Below are 22,356 nucleotides of genomic sequence, written 5' to 3'. Positions count from 1 at the left end.
ATCATCACAAAAATATTTTATATCATGATCATTAAATTCCAAAAGGGCTAGACGTGCACGCGGCGCGCCTCCGTTTACTTAACGTGCCTCGACGTGCGCGTACCCGTTATCCACCGCGACCGTTAGGGGGGCGAATGCGGTGGTACCAAAGAGGAGAAAAAATCTGACCGACCGTGCCGGGTGATGTGAAAAGTCACAATTCCAGATCAAAACCAGAGTTTTCCAGTCGCATGTTTCGATCAAGTAAGGGGCTATGAGAAACATCATTTGTCAGAGGGTGAGTCTGATAGGTTTTACACATACAGATGTTTGTTTTGCCACTTAGAAAGACTTGTTATTTTTGACGACGATTTGCCTGCAGTATCTGCGCTTTCCCGTTCCAATCTCAAAATGGCGGAGAGGCCGAAAGCTAAGCTAGCTAGCAGAGTAGCAATCACAGGAGCATCGACTCAGAAGCTGTAATTGTGTTATCTTAACGATCATTTTACTAACAATTATATTATTCAACTATGCTGAATATGCATGTAATGATATAACCAATTTTGTGGTGTTCGGCGAATGCGTAACGTGTATCACAGACACTTGTTGTTAAACGTTACTGAACATTTGGCTACGTCTATTTCTGGAAGTTCAGTGAGGATAAGCTAACGTGGTAAGTGAGCTAGCTAGGTGGTGTCAGTTGCTGCCATATTTTCACAGCCGGGTGCAAATATTTTAACGTTGCGGGAAAAACGTTGCTTAATATTTACAATTAGAAATGTTAACATTAGCTGTTGTGTCTACCTGTCATGAAGTAGCTCACCATATGTAAAGATACTGGAAATCAACCTCGGCTTGTACCAGTGAATATTCAGAGCCCCAATCAAACTTAGATGCATTCGTTGACAAAATCTAAATGGTATTTGATGGATGTTGGCAAACAAACATGACGCTTGCTTATTGGCTAAATCTAGTGCCATGTGTTATCTTATAATGACTGTATGAAAGTGTTATTCTTGGCTGCCTATGACAGTGACAGTTAACGTGTACGTTACAATGCTAAGCTAACGTTTAGCTAGCTAGAAAGGGCGTTGCTGAGACATTGCTGCAACTTTGCCCTTGTGGCCACCGAAGCTGGGCAAGACGTCACCTATCCAGTTTTTGATCGTAGGCACCCTTCTCCAAATGAAGCTGTCTTTAGGCAGTATTTCAAGTTGTTCGGTGCTTATTTTAAGTCTCCTTTTAAGCTGCTCGTGTAAGGTTTGAGGAATCACAAACAGGGTGGAGACTAGTCGTGGATCTCTCTTGAGTCTGAGGCCTGCAGTTCCATCATTGAAAATAAACAAGGCGTTGTGCTACGTGTTTCATTTTTCAGGTCTTCATTACTTTTATATGAATTGACTTTACTTAGCAAATTGAATGTTTAATAACTCGCCGGTTGCTACTATTATGAAGTTCTAAATTAACAGGTCTGTATAATTGTTGCTGTTGGAGTTCATTGAAATCTTCCAGGGTGTTCAGAAATACTGCATATGCACTTGAGCAGCAGCAATTCTTCAAAAAACAGCAGCATTGTTTGCTCAAATTTTGACTTCATGCCCGTTTTCAAATAAAATAAGGTCATGCTGTTGAAAGTGCAGTCACGCTCTCTGCCTGCTACTTTCACTTGGACCTCCACTTATCCTTTTTTCAAACGGTCCTGTGTTCGACAAAGGACATGATTGAACTAGATGACACTAGAGGTGGATGACAGAATACAACTTAATTTGTCCCGTGGTTGGTCTTTTGCTTTCACAGTAGAGAAAGGAAGGGAAATAGTTTTTTAAGCAAGTAGTAATCAAAAGAATGTGTAGTGTGTGAATATAAAGCAGCAGTGTTTTGGTTAGTCTGTTACTAACACATTAACATCTGCTTTGTTTGCTAAACTGGCTTGTCATGATAATGCAAGCAATGTTTTTTAGATAAAGCTTGAGTAACTTTTGAACTGATTGCCATTACTTCAGAACAATAGAATTCTCATGCATAGAAGTTGGACAAGGCTAAAATAGTCTTTACTTATGGCAAAATAAATACTACTTTAGGTAGACACCATTAATGTAGGGAAAGTAGTGAGGTAGGCTGCCCTTTGGATGAAAACAATCAGATTTGCCATGCTGTTTGATTTGTAATCTAACATTGCGTAATTTGTGCTTGCAGGGACTTGTTTGACATGGAGGGATTTTTTGGCATGTCGGTCATCCATAACTAGGGGACGAGTTCAGCAGCTTGACACAAACAATGATTGATGGCTTGTTGTAATTTTTTTAAATGGGCATTTGCTCTTTGTAATTGTCAGGAGCAAATTTAGCTGATATGTATTTATGTTTCATTCTCTTAATCAGGCAATTTTGACTGTGGCTTTTGATACAATGAAGAACAGTATTCAATATTTATATTAGAGTAAGTACTCTGAAGTAATATACTTGGAATTAGGCCTAATCAAATTTCTTTCAAAGCCATATTTCAGTCCAGGAAAGGTTTCATTTGAACCAACTTGACAATTTGAATCAACTTATTAACATCATTACATTAAGAATGAATTTCTAAGCAATTCTAGCACTCACTACTTTTAAAGTAATTTATTTCAAAAATACACTGGACATTTGGAGAACAACAACAAAGTCTCCAGCTGTAAAATAGATGCTGCTTGTTTATCAGAACAGGCTCTATGACTTTTACAAATATAACAGTTACGATTCATCTTGTGTTGGTGCATACTATGATTCTGAATTAACAAATCACCACACTTGCTGTCCCAGACACATTTTCAATATCACAGTGCTCTGAGAAAGACAGACACTACAACAATAAATCTGATTTTGTGTTATGATTTCCCAATGGGAGCTAAATCTGGTCTAAACATTTGTGTCCTCTAATTTTCACATTTGAAATTGACAGGCTATGGTACTATCTAAATGCACGAATGTTACATATGTCATGTGGGAGCAGGAAGAGACTAAGAGTTGTACGCACATCTGTGTTGTGATTATTCGTTGATGCAGAGAGATGGGAGGCTGGTCCTGTCTCTTGGCGACGGCTCTGTCTTGTTCACTGGCAGGTAATCGGGATGTGGCCTTTATGCCAAAGCCTATGCTCTCAGTGACCTGGACACACACATACAGCACAGTTCATGATGGGATTTTTTCCTAGCTCTTTTGTCAGTCTAAAATGCTAAACTGTAGCTGAAATTTCAAAGCCTGTTTTGTTTTAAAGCCATTTCTTTGGCAAATCACAGGCATGGTGAGGGTTTAAAAGGCAGGTTGTCTCATGACACAGAGGAGAGTGGGTTACTGGTCAAAATTACTTTATTCAGACCAGAGAATGGAGAACGTATTTTGTATGCCTTAAGTAAGTTAGTAGAGGATGGGTTACAGAATCATCAGGTTATAGGTTGCTGTTCCACTGTTGGTAAAACATTGCTAGTATTTTGGCTTGCCAAGAGGATATACATGTTATGGACTTGAAACATTATTACCCACCCAGAATCATAAGTTACCTGGGATCACAAACTGCCACAGACACTCCACACACACACACACACACACATACATACAAACACACACACACATATACACACATATACATACAGGTCATCACAATCCTCCCAGTCAGTACCTTTGCTAATAAGATGTGATTAAATCTTTCCTCCAGCTCTTTTCAAATGCCTTTATGCTGAATGCTACTAAATTGGGCCTCTTCAATACTGGATGACTGTGACATGTCCCTGCATAATATGATCCCCTCTAATAGTTCATACAGACCCTTTCAGTCAAAATACAAGCCTGTACCTGCTATGTCATTTTTATTTATTTATTTATTTATTTTTATTTTGATTGATTTTTTTTATGTCCCAAGGGGGAAAATTCTCTTTTCACCCTGTGGTTTGGGTGCAAGCTCAGTCAGGTTGTGGTGCCCATGGAGCAGGTAGGGGTTATGTATCTTGCTCAAGGATACTTCGAGAGGTATGACCACACTGGGGATCGAGCCTTTGCCCCTCCAGTTGGGGGATGCCCTAACTAACACTAGGCAGTCATCTTATAGCCTGCCCAGTTTGGATCCGCTTACCTTTTTTTTTTTTTTTCATACCAGGCTGTCTGGTCATTCTTTGTCCTACGGCAGGACTTTCTAAGCTCCAGAGTGCTGTGGTTTTAGAAATGTATGAATGCTATTTCTGCAGGTTACAAGCTTCTATTCAGGATAGCTAGATTGGGAAAGGGCTTAGCCATACACTCGAGACACCAAGTGAATGTCAAGCACCTTACACCATGATGTGAGGGAACCAGTGCAGTTTCAGGCGTGCACTGTTTAACTTGAACAGACTGACTGGGTTTGTTCTTTTGAGCATGGGCTTGTTTTCTTTTGGACACGCAACTGAGAGAATTGCCTGTAGTTAAATGGAAAAACAATCCTGAAAAACAAACGACGTGTTATTCTGATGATCCTAGATGGTTTAATCAATATTTCTAAACTTGAGCATCTTTCAAAGCTAGAATCCAGACAACCAAGACTAATCTGTGATGCTGTTAAAAGGCACTTGGTCAAATGACTCCAATAACAATGAAGGAGAAGCTGTTTTTGTGGAGAATGTTTAGGCCTAGGCTATATCTAGACCAACTTTATTTTATTCTTGTGCAAACAGTTGTAAGCCAGAAAATGTGTTCATATTACTAGAAGCTAGGACAGTTTCTTTAAATTCGAAAGACAAATTTACATTTCAATTTCTATTCCAGCGCAAGTTTTGAAAAGGAACAGGGAAATTCAATTTTTAAAATAAATATAAAATATACAATAAAAATGCCTGTGTTGACCTGTTTCTGTGGCCAGGCTGTGCCCACTGAGTCCTTCTCAGTTTTCTGTCTGTCACTGCTGTTAGATTAGCCTTTTTCAGACAGAGAAGCTGGTAAAAAGGTGTTATTGGAAATGCGTCATTGCTAGTTCCAAACCCATTCACACTGCCTTTAGCAATCCATCAATTTGCTGCTGGTACCCTTTCACACACAAATCACTACTGCTTTTGTTGCTAAGCAACACAAGACATTTGTTTACACTGATCAGCAGTTAAAAGATGGCGCTGATCAGCTGTTAAAGATGGCGCAGACTATAGAAGTTTCATTTCCTTTTTTAATATCTTCATTTGAAAACATGCTAAGGCAATCGAAATTATACTTGCACCTACTAGTAATGCAGACAAGTCTTCTAAAATACTTGACTGTGGCCAGTAGAAGATATCAAGTGTTGAAGGAGCCTTCATGGCACTAGGATGTACAGGCAAGGGCTAGTCCAAGCCTCTCAGCTAGTAAGTAGTAAACATACATGATGAATTATGGTAGTTTCTCATTGGTTATCTTCACAATATAGAGTAACACGTCGTAACAACGCCGGTTCTTTACAGTATTCCTTTCACACAACACAAAAAGCTGGCTTCCTCTTGCTTTGGGAAAGTCTTGTTGATGTGCACAAATGCATTCAACTACAGTAGAACAACAACACATTTTATGGCCGTTTTTTGCTCTTAACATGTCTTATTGTAACATACTGTCTCTTCGTTTTGTTTTTGTTGTCCGCGTGCCACCAACACATGGGCCTATACATAACTTCCTTTGATAAGCTTAGTACATAGTCAGGACTTTGATCCCATTTTCTTGATTTATAACCCTCTGACCATGCGCCGCTGAGTAGCACTAAGCCTAGATAACTGCACATTTGCCTTCTGACTAGCAATTGGAGGATGCCTGCAAGACTTCTGGAAATATATTTGGCTGATTGGAGCTAGGCCCCATACTTCACTTTGTTTATTTTGCATGATGTGGATCCCCTTTCTATCTCCATTTTTCCTCGAAATATTTCTCACAAATACACAGTTTCTGGGGAAGCTCAAGAGTCTCAACCGGTGTAAAAGCTGCAGAGACCTTCGTGATTACGTAAGAGTTTAGAGGCTGGTCTATTTGGTCAACTGGCTATTTCTGAACCGCACAGAGTGGGCTCGACTGAGTGCTGCTCAGCTAAAATCACTCGCTCTGTCCTGTCAGCTCAGAGTAGTCATCATCTTTGCAGGGCAGGAAAGTGGAGGGCTTTCTAGGACACTTTAGGCGTGTCCCGGGCTAGATGTTTCGTTGTCTGCTGCTGGGCTTCCCCTGAACAGAAATGTTCAAGTACTCATCTGACTCAGAGGGATGTATGGAGATTAGGAATTCTTTATTTTGCATTAAGCTAACAGAATGGCAACAGACGGTGAAATGGACAGAGACAAGAACACTCTTAACAGACAGACGGACAGACAGAGACAGACAAGTGCGGCTTGCTGTTAAGGTCCTCTCTCCATGTCTGGGGTTAATCCTGTTAGCTACCGCCGAGTCCCTTCTTTACATTGCATTGTCAGCTGTATGGAGGACTAGTGGTCTCTATCACTGAGAGACACACACACACACAGACTCTTGGTTGTCTGGTCTAGCCACTAAGCAGCTTAGTGTTATTGTGGCCCCAGGTGCCTGTGGTGTTTAAGCTCAGGAAGTGGTTACTCTTGTTAGCTTCACAATCACTGAATGGTGTGTTTGATTTTTCATCCTTTGTTGATCTATTCACTTTGGACCGTCACATTTTCCCAGAATTTTGTTCAAAACCATTATTAGGCATAAATTTGTTAAAAACTCCCACAGTTAAGAAAATAACCATTAAAGTTGGCACAATTAAGTTATAATAAGTACGATTGTCATCTGATTATTTTGGGCTTACATCTGTGATCAGAGAAAAAAAATCACACTATTACTGAGATGAAAAGGGAAGCGAGGCAAAAGATATAGACGGCTTGATTTATATATAGTTGTCTACAATAACACAGCTATAACCTCCATGTAGTTGGAATGACTTAATTCAGTGATGATGTTTTGGCATGTTTTGTACTGATGTCAATGATGTAGCATAGTGTTATAGTAGTTTTGCTGCGGTTGCTAAATTAGTTGAAGTAGCTTGTGCAGCTAGATACAATATTAGGCATGTTAGTCATGTTGTGAATTTAACTGTAAATCCTGTGTATAATCTGGTTTTATAGCTTTACCTGTGATGAAGTGAGTACTGCAAATGCGAGGGTTTCTGATCTTCTGATCTCCCAACCCTCTCTCTTCAGTGCATTGATCCATGCACGGCGCCTTCTGTCATTCTTAGGGAATGTAAATATTCTTATTTTTAAGAATGTGTTTGTCCCACACCTTGGAGAACACCTGACCACACACCACCACCAGCCACAGGATTTTTTTCCACGATCTTCACAATTTGAAGTTGTTTATTTGTGTACTGTAATTTAAAGCAATCACATCCATACTGAATTAACTTTTATGCCTACGTGCTGCTGACAACACACAGGTAGCCTCAGTCAGCAGCACTACTGTCTGTTTATGTAACTTCTGGTTTTTCCGAGTGGGATCATATGAACATGAGTATTGGGGCTTATTGAATGAAGTGATCGGCCCAACCCTAATTGTTGCAAAGTCATGACGATAACATCAGCAGACTCTGCTGCTTAACTGTGAGAGGAAAAACTATTCACAAAGCGTTCTAGGGTGAAGAGTTGCCCCCAGTTTGACAGTTAGAAAGTAACTTCTAAAAACCACGGGAGCTTCGCTTCTAGCTTTAAAGGTTAATCAGACCTTAGTTGTACAGTAAACTTTTTTTCTTGAAACATCTAGGCCTAACATTAATGAATGTAACAAAGCACACACATAGCCTGACACAGCACTTTCTGTGGTTGCCGGTTTAAATGCAGCAGCTGTGGCAGCATAGAAGGGCCATAAGATGCATGCACCAATAGGCCTACATGCAATGAACAGTAGGATGACAAGAAGAGACAAAACTCAATGATATGTAATTAGTAATGTAAGAGAAAAGGCAGGAAGAATGTTCAGCATCAAATGTTTCATCAGAATGCATAGTGTTGAACTTCAGAAGTTAATGACTAGGCATTTGTGTAGGCTTATTTAAACAAAACATCTCTTGAACCAGTTGACATGAGTTACGACTCGGGGGCTGAAAGGGCATCTATATTGGTAGCAGCTCTTGATTAAATGGACATGTAAGTGCAGGTTGTTAAATCAAACTGTTTTAATCCCAAATGACTGCTGCGCTATCCACAACTAAATACAAGGACAGTTATCAACTTGTGTTAACGGCTTTTTTTGCAATATGGTGTCATGGAACCTCGTCTGTCACATACAGTACTGTGCAACAGTGCTGTGCTTTCAAAAATAATGAATTGAAAAGTTTCTAAATATCACAAAATGTACTATAAAGAGCAGTCTACTGACACACTAATGCAGAAAACAAACATTTATATAAAAAATCTAGGGTGCCTAAGATTTTTGCACAGTACTGTACCTGTTAGACCGACAAGAACAACTGATTGAAAGACAAATTAGCGAACATAATCTCAGAAGTTTTTTTTTTTCTTACTGGCTATCAACTAATTGTCTCCCTTTTCCCTTCTTTACCCACTCCTCTCTCCATTTTCTCTCTTTATCAGGTCATGGGCAGGTGTGATTGGTGAGCGAGATTTGGACCATTGGCAATTTCTTTTGGAGCCTTGTGCAGACTATTGACTGACAGCAGTGTTTCCAGTCCACCTACCTCTGCGTGGCACTCTTCTCGCCACCCCCGACTCTCTGAAAGAAAGACATAACTGAGGGACCAGAGAATTCCCAACCACACACTTCCTACTCTCCCCCAACCCGCCGCCTCACCCTGACCTCCCCCAGAGGGAGAGAACAGCAGCCACAGCCACCATGGTGCTGTCACAGAGACAAAGAGACGAACTGTGAGTGCAAGGACATGAATATGTGGGCATGCAGGCTCATTACACATGCAAACACAAGCTCAGACACGTAGACCTACACAAATATAGTGGTCATGATAAGGTACACTTGCACTCAAGTGCACACAGACTTTTCAACAATACCTTGAAGTCTTTCCACAAACATAGATCCATGTCACACGTTTTTCCCTCTGTTGATAAAAAGCAGTGGAATATAACCAGATGTATGGGCTTAAATTGTCCAGAAGGGCTTAATGCAGATGCATGTATGTTGTGATACAGTGCATTCCTTTACAAGAGTGTGTAATCACAGAGAAAATGTGAAGAGATGTGAGCTTCAGGGTGCTTCGCAGGACAGCTAGTTAGTGTGAATATTTCATAACCCACATGACAGGAGCAAAGAAAAGAGGGGGATGGGGAAGGAGGAGGAACGATGATGGTTAGTTAATGTAAGCAGCTCTGTGGAGTGGATTCTTACCGTCATGCATTCGGTCTTGATACAACCAATTCGAGACGGTATAAAATGGCATAAGTTATCTTGTTACCTTTTGGTTAATAGTAATAATCCTCACTTGTCATGTACTAGTGAGTTAAAAATTGATTTGACTGACTATTGGGTGAATTAAGCCGAGTTGGTTATGGTCTCCAATCCATGACCAAAATGTGTTGTTTTAAATAAACATTCATATTTAGGTAAATATGAATTGTTTCAAGTGTGTTGCCGATCTTCTACTGTCAATTTATTAAGTCATAGTCGTGTTAATTTGTTATTACCAGTCCTGGATTGAGATCTTCTTGGTACCCATAGAGAGCCCTCCTAATTTTCTTGAAACCTTCTCAGCACCCAGATAATTCAGGTTGATTGCAGATTAATCTGCTAAAGTCAGTCTTTCGTATTGAAGTTCAAAGGAAACGTTCAAAGTCCTATGTGTGTAGGTTATGTCTCCTATTGCAGCTTCCTGCAAATCACAGCTGTAGCCAACCATTTATCCCTCTCTCCAGAGGCTTGGAGCAGGCCAGTGTCGTATAGTGAAGCCATGCATGTATAAGCCCCTATGTTTTTTTTCAAGTCGGTTGGTCGGTCTCAAAAATTGAAAAAAAACTTTACTACGCATGTGCTATTGCGGGTCACAGCTATAAAAATGATATATTATGAGCCTGATTGCTGCATCACTTTCAGTTTAGCTTGGTTGGTAAAGCACAGGTTTGCCACGCCAGAGATCTCGGCTTGGTCAATGTCCGTCTACGTTTTTTTTTTTTTTGGTCCAGCATTTAGACGTGTGTTTGTGGGAGCGACATGCAGCCATATTATCCAGTGTCCACGAGAGCCAGTCCGTTCTTTTTACGCTTCTTGTCCATTTTTACCAGAGCCACTTTTGACTGTGAACGTGGAAATACATTACTATTTTGAATTATGGGTGTATCTATACACAATAGAGATATAGAAAATCACTATATTATCTCTTGATTTATTGCACCCAAATTTCAGTTTTCCAATTGAAGCCAATGAATGAATGATGACACCCACTCACTATAAACTCACTAGAGCACAAGCCAAGTCCCTATAGTAATTCTAAAGGAATATTAGTGATTATAGTAATTCTAAAGGAATATTAGTGATTTTCGCTCTGTGTTTTTAGCTTACCTTTTTTCCTCTGGGTTCAGTTGCTCTGTTGCCTAGTTTTTATCTATCTTGTCAGCTCTGTGCCTATAAAAGAATATATTGCCTCAAGTAATCTTTTTATTGTGCCAGGAGATCAGTTTCCTGATTGAAGCCACAGACTGAAACTAAAAATGACGTCACCGCCACGCCTTCTCAAAGTGCCAAGCTGGGCGCATCTTATCATAACATCTTGCAAATAAACTTCAACATAACACTCATTGTGTTCTGTATACAGGAAATGGCCTTTGAAATCTCCCTTTTCTCTGCACACCCTGTTGCCAAAGGTGACCTAATGTTCAAAGTCCATAAGAGACTGTTGCAGCCATCGGCTAGTAATACACACACTTGAACATTTGCACGGTGCATCCAGGTTACAATTATTGGCCTGCCAGTCAAGGAACGCTGAAGCCACAGCCTAAATTTAGCACCGTTACTCATGAAATATTCACTCCTCATCTCAGAAAGGAGCCGCTCCACTCATAACTGTGGGTGTGTATGTATGTGTGTGTGTGTATGTGAGAGAGAGAGAGAGAGAGATGGAGAGAAAGAGAGTCTGTATGTTAAAGTACTATTTTCATGTGTTTGTGGTTGTCCAGGACTTGCATTATCCACGCTCATACTGAGTGTTTCCTCTGTGTGGCGGGTTGCTGGTTTCCATGGCAGCCCAAAACACACTTTCCCAGTGATTCGGTCCTTAGATGTTTTTTTCTTCCCTGAAGGATCATAATTTCTCTGGGCACTTAACACACACTTTGGTGACGTTTAAGGTGGAACCGTGTAACTTGAACTACAGTGCTCCCATCTGCTAGACAGGGTGTGGTCCTCTCTCTGTTAAGGAGGAACTAGCATTTCTGTTAAGGTGGTGCTAATATCAAATGGCATCCTCACATCTACTTTATCATCCAATTATTAGCTTATCATCATTTTAGCATCATCAAATGGCAATTTGCTGATACTTGTTTCTTGTATCTTTGAACTTTGAGTACTGAGTACTTTAGTCTGGCAGTGGGCTAATACCAGCATCTATTAAGTACTAATCTGTTATTGGTGAGGACTTAGCACCTGAAACATCTGACGACATCTGAAACCATGACTTTTCAAAAATCGTTTTTTTTTTTTTTCTCTGTCTCTCTTCATTCTCAGAAACCGGGCTATAGCCGACTATCTCCGTTCCAATGGATACGAGGAGGCCTACTCTACCTTCAAGAAAGAGGCAGAGATAGATATGGTATGGATGCAGGAATATGACATTAACTGTGCACATTAATCTGTAGTTGGAGGAATTCTTTCACCACCGACTGGCCTGGATTACTTTCTAAATGTCTGTCTGTCTTTCTCTTTCTTTTTTCATAGAATGAAGAGGTAGATAAAAAGTATGCAGGGCTTTTGGAAAAGAAATGGACCTCAGTCATCAGATTACAGAAGAAGGTGAGGAATGTCTGTGTGCTAGCTGATAATGAATTGTACTGTATTACTGTGTGAGATGGTTGGTGTAATACATTTTCACGTGTGCAATGTAGACTGATAATACTCTTCCAAACTGCAAAGGAGAGCTGCAGTGTGGCTGTCACATGACATATACTTCATAGACAAAGTCTTTGGTCTGAAACAATTTTCTGCTGTCTCCGCTAATTTCGCGGCTTAGAGTTTTTGGATGACCAATTAAGTGCACTGCATGCTACTGGAGGCAGTTTGTCCTTTACACTCCGGTAGCAGCCAAGATTCTGTGTGTACTGTGTTCTTTTTCCCTTTTATCAGCTTTGATCCTGTGCCCATGATGAAATTCTAATAGGGATATGCATACTGTATTTTCTGTGCTTCTATACGTCTTCTATCCTCTTCATTCATCTTTCTCCTCTATGCCTCTTTTCCTTTCCCACGCTCCTCTTTTCTCCCTCCGGACTCCTCCATCCCTCCGCCCATCTCTTGGCTCCAGGTAATGGAGTTGGAGTCAAAGCTGAACGAAGCAAAAGAGGAGATGACACACGGGGGATCTGTGGGCCAGAAGAGAGACCCCAAGGAGTGGATCCCCCGTCCCCCAGAGAGATACGCCTTGAGTGGACACCGCGCTCCAGTCACACGTGTCATATTCCACCCCGTCTTCTCTGTCATGGTCACAGCCTCCGAGGATGCTACCATCAAGGTATTACATACTGATGTATTGATATAATTAGCTTAAGTGGGGCCATATTAAACTTTGAAGCATATTTTACTAAGGTTTAAAACAACAACAGAATGTTGCCTTGAAGATGACTATTTTTCTATTTCCAGCGAAAATAGGAATAATAAAATAAGAGCAAAGAATTAAGTCTACGCACATTGACAGCAGGTGCTGGCTTAAGTACCGAACATCAGTTCTAGATGTAGAAAAAAATCTAGATGTAGTTATTTAACTCCATCATGAATCAAAACGTTAAATAATACTTTGGTGTGCTGGTTCTACTTTTCAAAATAAAAATAAGACGCTGTTTACTAGACAATGTCCCAATACATTGTCAATAATTAATAGCAGAATCACACTGGTGTAGTAGAATTATGTCCATCAATAGGCTCCATGTGTGCTTTTGAGAAACGATTTTCTTTTCTTTTCTAATGTTCACATGATGTAATATCTTTGAAGAGAATATGTGTGTGTGTAGCAGGATTAGTAAAGCACACTGGTAGCTGTGTGCAGGAGCTTTTACAGGCAAAATGTGTGAGCGCAGCACACCGCACCGTAGCCTCTGCAGCTCTGACCCTTCAGATCAAAGCTGTACTGCAGATCTGAAGGCTGTTCTCCCTTTCTATCCTCAGCCTTTTGCTCAACACGCTTCCCCCCCCTCTGCCTCCTCCCTCTGTCCTCCTCCTGCTCCCTCCCTCGCTCTGTTTTTTTTCTGCTTTGTCACTGCTCATCTACGTGGAGATGGGCTGATGCTCTTGTTGTCAGAGGCAACGCTGGCGCAAGGCTCACAGAGCACAGCACCTTGGGAAACATGCAAATCTGTTTCTCTTTCAGCCCATATCCCTCTTCTCTCCTCTTCAGTGCTCTTATTGATCAAGAGAGTAGACCATGTCAGCACATTGTTTGATCATTTATATTGCTTTGAATTGAATGGCACAGCTTTGTGTGTCAGTGCATTCTAATGTGTACTTACTCAGGCCTCTGCTGCTGTCTGTGTAAAGACATGGAGATTTCATTTAAACAGTTTAACCTACACACGTCTACCTGCATAATAAGAGTGTGTGAGACTGAACCGCTGACTGACCCGTGCCTGTGTCCGTCTCTGTGTCTGTATCGGTAGGTGTGGGACTATGAAGCCGGGGACTTTGAGCGAACCCTCAAGGGCCACACAGACTCTGTGCAGGACATCTCCTTTGACCAGACGGGAAAGCTGCTGGCTTCGTGTTCAGCTGACATGAGCATCAAACTCTGGGACTTCCAGGGCTTTGAGTGTATCCGGACAATGCATGGTAAGGGATATTTATAGGGATCGTTATGGGGATAGTACTATAGTAGTACTTGATCAGTCTCATAGCTATTACAGAAGAGCCTTGAAGCCTTGACATACACAGATCAAAGTGGGGTTACCCAAGGCTTCCCTAACCTATGTAGTAATATTGCTATCTCTAAAGTATTTATTTGATATTTATTTACTCTATTCTATTTTTTGTTAGGAGTAATATTTTGGTGTAGTTGAACAAAATACTGTTTACTTTAAATACATATATTTTGTATTACAAATACACAGTAATTCATTGGGTGTACATTTGTTGTACATTACTTAAGATTCTGTGCATAATGTTCAGATAGTAGATAATTCATTCAACCAAAGCTTTTACGCTGCAGCTGCTTAGATCAGTGATTCTCAAAGTTCGGGTCCCCAGAATACTCAAATTTCACTATAATTCACAAAAAGTTATCCCAACTAGAGGATGTATATGAATGACTATTCTAATCTTGGGTTTCACTCTCACCACTGTAATCCCCCACGTACAGGGTAGACAGTTATACAATGCAATACTAAAGCAACAAAAATCTTGCCTTATGAGGTTAGGGTTATATTAGAAACTGAACTAAAACTTTTCCTAATGAGGGGTTAGGGTTATTTTAAAAACTGAACTTTAAAATGTTTTGCAGATCTTGGCTACATTTGTCTTGGTGGTTAAAGTATTGAGATGAACACAGACCGCTTACACAACTAAACTCTTTACCATATCACCCAGGCCACGACCACAATGTGTCGTCCGTAGCCATCATGCCCAATGGAGACCACATAGTGTCTGCCTCCAGAGACAAGACCATCAAGATGTGGGAGGTGGCCACTGGGTAAGTGAGGGGTCATAGTCCCAGAATTATATATTTTTCTTAGACATACAACTCCCATTAATTTCTTATGGGGACTTTCCTTCTTTTCTCTGTCCTTCTATTGTTCCTAATCTCATCTCTCATTTAATATTGCATTAAATGACAATAACTCAAGATGCACATGTCTATAAGTTGGCGTGCACATTGCTTCCATCTACAGGTACTGTGTGAAGACATTTACGGGCCACAGGGAGTGGGTGAGGATGGTGCGTCCCAACCAGGACGGCTCGTTGCTCGCCAGCTGCTCCAACGACCAGACGGTGCGTGTCTGGGTGGCCGCCTCCAAGGAATGCAAGGCTGAGTTGCGGGAGCACGAACACGTGGTGGAGTGTATCGCCTGGGCCCCCGACACCGCCCACCCCACCATCCTGGAGGCCACAGGCTCAGAGGTGCGTACAGCTGCTGCGGGTTCATTTAAGTACAGTAGACCTAGTGAATGTTTGGTTCGACTTGAATAGATTGACATTCAGGGTCCAGGAAAAATCATGTCATAATATAAAACATCTGTACATCTATGCATGTTCCAAAGCACCCGATCCAGCCTAATTGAGAGGTGTATATTTTTTTGTTGTAATGTTTGTAATTGTATTCATCATTGGGGAACCTGAACACAGTTTATGCTAATGATGACCTAGTCTTTCTTTCCCCTGTTCTCCCCTGAATCATATTAATTGTAAAAGTACTGTACTGGAATAATGAATGAAATATGTGAAAATACGTTCTGTGGAATTCATTCTATTTCCACTTTGCATATTTAATTTGGATAAATCTGTTGTAGATTTGTCCCATGACACAAGCTTGTTTTGAGATTGCTGAGGATGGGCCTACAATACTCTGACATGCTGGAATTGTATTTTATTAGAAAGCAGGAGAGTATGGTGGTAAGATAACACTACAGGAGGTGTTTTTCAGATTAAATCCTCAGCATATGCAGCATGTTATCAGCCTAGTCAAGCATGGAGGGTAAAGTTCCAACACCATGGGAGCTCAAATCATTTTTGTACCAAGTAAACAAATGTATTCCAGTGGGAACCTGCATCTGACAACATATATAAGATATAGAGATAATGACATAAGCATGTCTGGTAGTGCACATAGTGTGTCACGTCATTTTTTTTTGACTGCACCCCCATAAAACATTTTCAGGGTCCAGGATAATTTCCCCCTATATAGAAAAGCAAGTCTTGAACATATGAGATTGTCATTATTACAAGTTTGAATGAGATCTGTAAATGGGCCTTCAGGTTCAACGCATTGGTTATCCAGTATTAGAAAGAGGGGAAATTAGAGGTGTGCTCGGCGCATAACTGGTTTGTGAATAAAAATCATTTGGAAAAAGTAATGCTTTGATGATTCAGCAAAGTGTGGTAACGCCGCAGAGAACAATAGATGTTTATACAACGTAGCACAGCACTGAACTATGTGAAAGTTGTTGTGATATGATTTATTATGCTTGCTTCTGTGACGCTCCCTTTCTGCAAACTGTTCAGGTAATCATTGGTCTAGCGCCCACATTGCTATATCATCTATTGTTTGTACACTCTCATCTGTACTGCCTTGTTCAAGACCCTGTTCCTAGCCATTATCCAGAGAAAAGATGTTCCCAAGGTCCACGCTTGCCAGAGTAGTGATGCAGTTGGCCAAACAGCAGCCACAAATTTTTTCAAAACTTGAAGCATCAGTATACTGGTTGTTGGTCTGGAAGCCCGGGGGAAGTTTAACTAAACACCGCTAAAATACTGGAGTCCTGCTGCTGGCGTCACATGTAAATGCAAACAGTGAAAATACTAATATTTATGCGGTTGATTGATGCGGGTTGGGAGCAGTTCTGAAAATCAGCAATATACAAACCTGAATCCTTCTTTGTATGTATCCTTGTCTGAAGGACTTCTATTATCTGTGTCCTTCACTCAATGAATAAATACAGGTGAGATGAGGCAGAGGGGACAAAACAATGTTGGTTCATGGAAAGTGTGTTCTTTTGTCTGTGACTTTTTTTTTCCTTGGGAACCTCATGGGTTCCTGGACCACAATATAAAAACTACCACTCCATACCACTAAGAAAGCACAGTTTTGATGGAGAGCTGCTTTGTTTACCTTCATAAAGCCACTCATTCTCTCTCTTTTCTTCTGTCTCTGTCCTCCAGAACAAGAAGAGTGGAAAGCCTGGCCCCTTCCTCCTCTCTGGATCCAGAGATAAAACCATTAAGATGTGGGACGTCAGCACTGGCATGTGCCTTATGACTCTGGTGAGTAGTGTGTGTGTGTTTCACCAGGTTGGTCATGGTAACAAAGTTTGCTATTTCTCTGAACCTGTCCAGTGCAGTGTTTGCTTTTAAACTGGTGGTTTCCATGATCAGTGTTATTGCTTGTGTAAAGGGAGTGAGTTGTAACCAGTCTGTTTGGTTTCTCCAGACGGGTCATGACAACTGGGTGCGCGGGGTGTTGGTGCATCCTGGAGGCAGATTCATAGTGAGCTGTGCTGACGACAAAACCCTTAGGATCTGGGACTATAAGAACAAACGCTGCATGAAGACCCTGTGTGCCCATGAACACTTTGTTACCTCTCTGGGTGAGACAGACACAGAATTATTCATGGAATTAATTTTGCATCTTCTGACCTATAAAATGCAGAACCTAAGTTAGGCAAGGGGAAATACTCACCTTAGACTTATCATTATATCATTATATTGGCTTGGTGTTGGACTCTTAACGAGAACAGACCTGTGTTTAAGTTATTGAATTAATCTCTAATGCAGTGTACCTGACCCAGTGTCTCTCCCTCTCCTGCAGATTTCCACAAGACTGCTCCCTACGTGGTGACAGGCAGCGTCGATCAGACAGTCAAAGTCTGGGAGTGCCGCTGAGACTGCCTCAAAAACCTGCCCTGCCGCTTCCCTCCCATTCCCCTCCCTACTCCAAATGCAGCCCTATAGCTCCACCCTGACCCACCCTGACCCACCCCTGCACCTCAGTCCTCTTCCTTCTGTCCTCGCACCCATCCAAGCCCCACCTCTCGCACTCCAAACCATAGTTGACCTTGGCTCTTTCCCTCCTTCCCATCCCCTCCTGCTCCCCCTCTCCTTCCCTCCTTCCCTACACCGGTCCAGCCCTATTAAGATGACTATTGTCCTTTTATGTAAATTATTCTGGATGTAGGGTACGCTTAATAAATGTCACGCAATCTCTGACACATAAACACACTCAAAAGAAAAGAAGTATTCCTTGCATGGTGAATCAAACAAAAAAAATTGTATACTGTTGAATTTGCCGAATTTGCATACTGTTGTCATGACTTCCTATTGGGTCAAAGGGTAAATATCCTTGTGTGCTGGCGCAGGCGGATTCTGGGTAACTGACAGTGCACGAAAAAACCAATTGCGCCCCTTGTTGAAGGGGATTAGTTTTTGTTTAGTTTTGTTTTATTCCATGCCTCCGATGTTGTGGTCTGTTGCTGCGTGGATGGTGAAAGAGAGGGTGTGAGGAAAGAAAGCGTAAAAGAAAGGGAACAAGATAAGGACGAGTGGGAGGATATCTAAGAGAAGATGGGAGGAAGATGAGAAAAGACGAAGCGGGACGCAGCGCCGTAGTCGAATCACACGAGTTTTCTGTGGGTGAGCGAGCGTGTATGTGTGCGTATACATTGTGTGTGTGTGCGTCTGTCTGTGTCTGTATATTATGACAGGAGAATCTCTCTCCACCATCTCTGCTCTGATAGTTTCGAGGAGAGAGGGCAGGAGGCAAAGCTTCTCACCCACTGTGTTCATTCATGCTACTTCATCTCTTTAACAACTTGCTTTTTAGTAGACACTCACAGGACCTTAATGATCCCTATGCTGCTGAGAGCACAGGCTCACGCCCCATAGTGAAAAGGTGTGTTTTACAGAGGAAAAAGTCTGCTCACCTTATGAGGTTTGTGTGTGTGTATATTGCCCAAGAGAATCCCCCGGTGCCCTCTTGCTCGCTATCTCTGCCTTGTTAACCCATGGAGGGCTCCCTCACACGGGATTTTCATTCTGCTTTCTGTGGTCTCACTGCTCTCTTTACGCACACATACACATACACTCACAAATGCACATACACACGCACAGTAAAAAAATTGTGTATCAATATATCTGGATGTCATTGTTTGCAACATAATGAAATAAAAATCTGTAAATATAAGTTTTCTGCTTGTCTTGTGCACTTTCTTTGAGGAGACATGATGAGGTGAAATGAGGAACTGAAGGGAAACTCCTGGGATTCAGACAGGATTTGCCACCACAAAGTAACAAAGTGAGGTTAGAGCCGTGCAGTACACTTTCCAGCCGTTCATGCTGTTAAATGTATGGATGTATTCTTACAAAGGCAGCCATGAAAACATACAGCAATCAAGCCTGCTGTGTTACAGTATATTGTTATCGTTGGCTAGCTTTTAATACCCATTCTTTCAAGCAGGTTGGTGCAGTATATATGAAAATGTTTGGGAACCCTTTGGCTTTTTGCTCATTCTGTTGCTACAAAATAATCTTGAAATATTAATTATTAAGCAACCTCTTTAAACAAACCTGCTACTGGGTTCATCTTACAGAAAGGATTGCTTTGCATGGATGCATTGTCATCCATTTGAGACCCAAAGTTTTGCTTTGTAGGTGGAATCTGGTGGAGACCTGGATGCATTGGAGATTTTGGACAAATCTTGTTGGAGTTACAAATCAATGAGCATCATATTCTGGAGTTTTTAACCCCCTTAAATATCCTTGACCATTTTGTCAGCTTCTCTGCTAACTGCCTAAATCTTGAGTGTAGTTGTAGAGCCATAATTAAGGATAATCCCATGTAATATTCAACATTAAATACTTTAACATTAGCATTCTGAAACCGGGCTAAACCGGGCCAGAAATAGCATTTTGGGCATGGTGAATAATGTTTTGAACATTTAACATGTTCAAAATAAACACAGATTGTTATTTATGGATAGCTATTGAGCTCAGCTGCATAGATGATGGTTTGGTGTGACACTACTGCCTCTTACCCTTAGGCAGTTGCCACTAACCAGGGGTCAGATGCTGTCTGTCAAGTCACAGGTCATTGCCCTTATTGATGTAGATAGAAAAGAAACGGAGATCAGTCCTGACCTAGTAGTAAAATAGAAGATCAGTTGGGAGATGGGGAGAACAGTGGGTGGGATGTGGTAGTGAGACTGAAAGACATTAAGTGTGATTTAGAGAGGGGCCTGTCAGATTTTTTTTTGACAATTTAATAAAGCTTGACATTTTATTCCTCAGGCACAGCCCCATTTCTTACACTGCAAGCTCAGACTGTCTGGAGAAACACAGACATCAAGAGGCAGCAGGGAGAGTTCAGGCCCCCTTATCAATTATGTACGGTACCCCAGCCTACTTCTTCTCTCTCTCTCACACACACACACACACACACACATACACCTGCTCACTCACCCACACAGCCATTACTCTTTCCCTGTGCTCTGCCGTATCCTGGCAACAGTTGCCACGATGGCAAGTGTGTTAGCACCACACCTTTGCTCAGTCCTGCGGGTCTTTGAAGCTGGAGAAACGGGGAGTGGTAGACTAATACACAAAGTGGAGATGCCAAAAAGGAAAGGGGGCCACAGCGCAAAGTTTTCCCAAGAGTGTGTGTTTGATAAAGGAAAAGGACATTGATGTGAGGACTGAGAGAGAAGAGAGGCCTGAAGGAAAGGAGTAAAAGTGAGCTAGATGCACATACAGGGAAGTAGTTACATGGGAGGTAATGAAAGGATAATAAACCTGTCTCAGACTGAAATTCTTGTTTCTCAGCAGAGGCACCGGAGTAGAAACATTGGCCTACTTCCGCTACCGCTCTCTCCTGCTCCCCTCACACTCTCCCCTCATGCATGCTAAGACTGCAAAACGGGGTAGAAGTAGAAGCTCACTTTCTCATGTAAACTGCTTTCAGGCCATTCATTCCTCTCCATCCGTGAGAAAACAATACAGATCTGTGAGCAGGGGGAGCGGGAGCTGCAGAGAGGTATAAGCCAACATCGATCGGGATAAGCCGGTGTGATAAGGGAGCGTTGAGAGGTTTCAAGGTCAATGTATACAATAGGCTTGACTGCAGCAGATGTGATTGTATTGATTCTCTCAGAGGATGGAACTTATTGTATACAGCTCAGTAGCTTCTCTCCATTACATGTATACAGAGATACTGCTATCAAGTGCCAACCAAGGCACAGGCGGCTGCAGGGTCTATGTTAATATAGGTTTGTGTGTCATCCCACTATAGTTTACGTGACCAGCATTGTAATCCCTGCAGGAGGAGGCTGTCAGGAGGGTTGGAGCAGCTTTGACAAGGCATGGCACAGAATATGGCGCTCTCTAGTGGCAGCTTGTGATAGTGATAGGTCTGTGTCCCTATCAGGGGGAAGCAGATGGTTTACTGCACTGTGTGTACAAGTGGGAAGTGGTTTCATGGAAGTAATGAAGAGATAATAAACTTGTTCCACACTGAAACTCTTGTTTCACTGCGGAGGCAGCGGAGTAGAAACATTAGGGCTTTAGTGTGTGTGAGAAATATTAGGGCCACCTATTATTGAGTGGTGCCCCTTTTTTGCACAACCATCACATACATACATCCCTTTGTCATTATTGAAGTGGACTGAACTGAAGGATCATGGCTTTCCCCTGGTCCATTCACAAAAAGGGCAAACGCTGCTAAAATTCTGCACACTCACTCAGTGTATCATCGGCTGTTTCTTTATTCAGGAAACCAGTCCATAACTAAGGATAATATATATTTAATATCTTAGTTTGATCTTGTTTTTCTTTTCCCCTCATGTCTGTGATGCCACACACTGTTCTTCTTTATCTGAGCCATTTCCCTGTTTGTAGTCTTGTGTGTTGCATCGCTCCCTCGTTCTCTCTCTGCTCTATAGATCCACCAGTGATGCAGCACTTCTAAGTGGGTCAGTCTATCCTGCCTCGCTCCCTCCCACTCTCCCTGCCTCTCCAACCCACACCCTCCTCTCTCCTCCCCCTCCCTTCTCTCTTTCTCTCTCTCTCTCTCTGTATGTGTACTTCCCTATGGACTTTTTCATGCAGCCCATGTGCGTAACATGTGCAGAAGCTCATCACTCCCCTCTTCCCTTTCCCCCTCCCTCCTTTTCTGCCTCATTCAGTCTCTCATGCATGCTGCCATGCTGCTGGGCCTGTTGCAAAATGACCCTTCTCTCTCTGTCACACACACACACACACACACACACGCATGCTTCTCTTATCATTTCTATCTTCTTGGGTTTCGGGTTGTTACATTACATTATTGATCAGATCGGGATCTACAGGCTTACGTCAGCACCTTCAGCCTGTTCACTGACAAATTGTAGGTTATCACATAAACTAATTTGTGGGCCGTCAATCTACATAGTAATGATGTTAGCAGGTTTAGCATGGGCATGCCTGCCTTATTCGCCGTGTGAATGTGTGTGTAGGTGCAAGTGTAACGCACGCCGTGGCGAAAGCAGCCCTTACGCACTTCTGAGCTGCTGTTTTGATT

General features: G+C 41.8%; 1 protein-coding gene across 1 annotated transcript; it reads left to right on the top strand.

Annotated features, from left to right (window-relative positions):
• Positions 1-138: 138 nt before the first annotated feature.
• Positions 139-18,975, top strand: LOC139663963 (lissencephaly-1 homolog B). Its single transcript, XM_071542763.1, has 11 exons — positions 139-277; positions 8,531-8,821; positions 11,625-11,709; positions 11,835-11,909; positions 12,418-12,624; positions 13,763-13,931; positions 14,685-14,787; positions 14,987-15,215; positions 16,974-17,075; positions 17,242-17,398; positions 17,620-18,975. Exons 2-11 carry the CDS (start codon positions 8,790-8,792, stop codon positions 17,691-17,693), a joined length of 1,233 nt encoding a protein of 410 aa, XP_071398864.1. The 5' UTR covers positions 139-277; positions 8,531-8,789; the 3' UTR covers positions 17,694-18,975.
• Positions 18,976-22,356: the final 3,381 nt, after the last annotated feature.

Source organism: Centroberyx affinis, unplaced genomic scaffold (genome assembly GCF_046629955.1).
Source record: "Centroberyx affinis isolate AG114_WGS23_722 - 3 ecotype Tasmania unplaced genomic scaffold, CSIRO-AGI_Caff_v1 ptg004178l_1, whole genome shotgun sequence".
NCBI lineage: Eukaryota > Metazoa > Chordata > Actinopteri > Beryciformes > Berycidae > Centroberyx > Centroberyx affinis.
Note: the sequence above shows the minus strand (reverse complement) of the source record. Positions and strands in the feature narration are given on the sequence as shown.

Bases quoted from the DNA above. Each gene is read 5' to 3' on its own strand.
- LOC139663963 (XM_071542763.1), top strand. From the start codon at position 8,790: ATGGTGCTGTCACAGAGACAAAGAGACGAACT. The intron at 12,625-13,762 runs GTATTACATACT...CTGTATCGGTAG, and splicing joins CCGAGGATGCTACCATCAAG to GTGTGGGACTATGAAGCCGG. The intron at 17,399-17,619 runs GTGAGACAGACA...CCTCTCCTGCAG, and splicing joins ACACTTTGTTACCTCTCTGG to ATTTCCACAAGACTGCTCCC.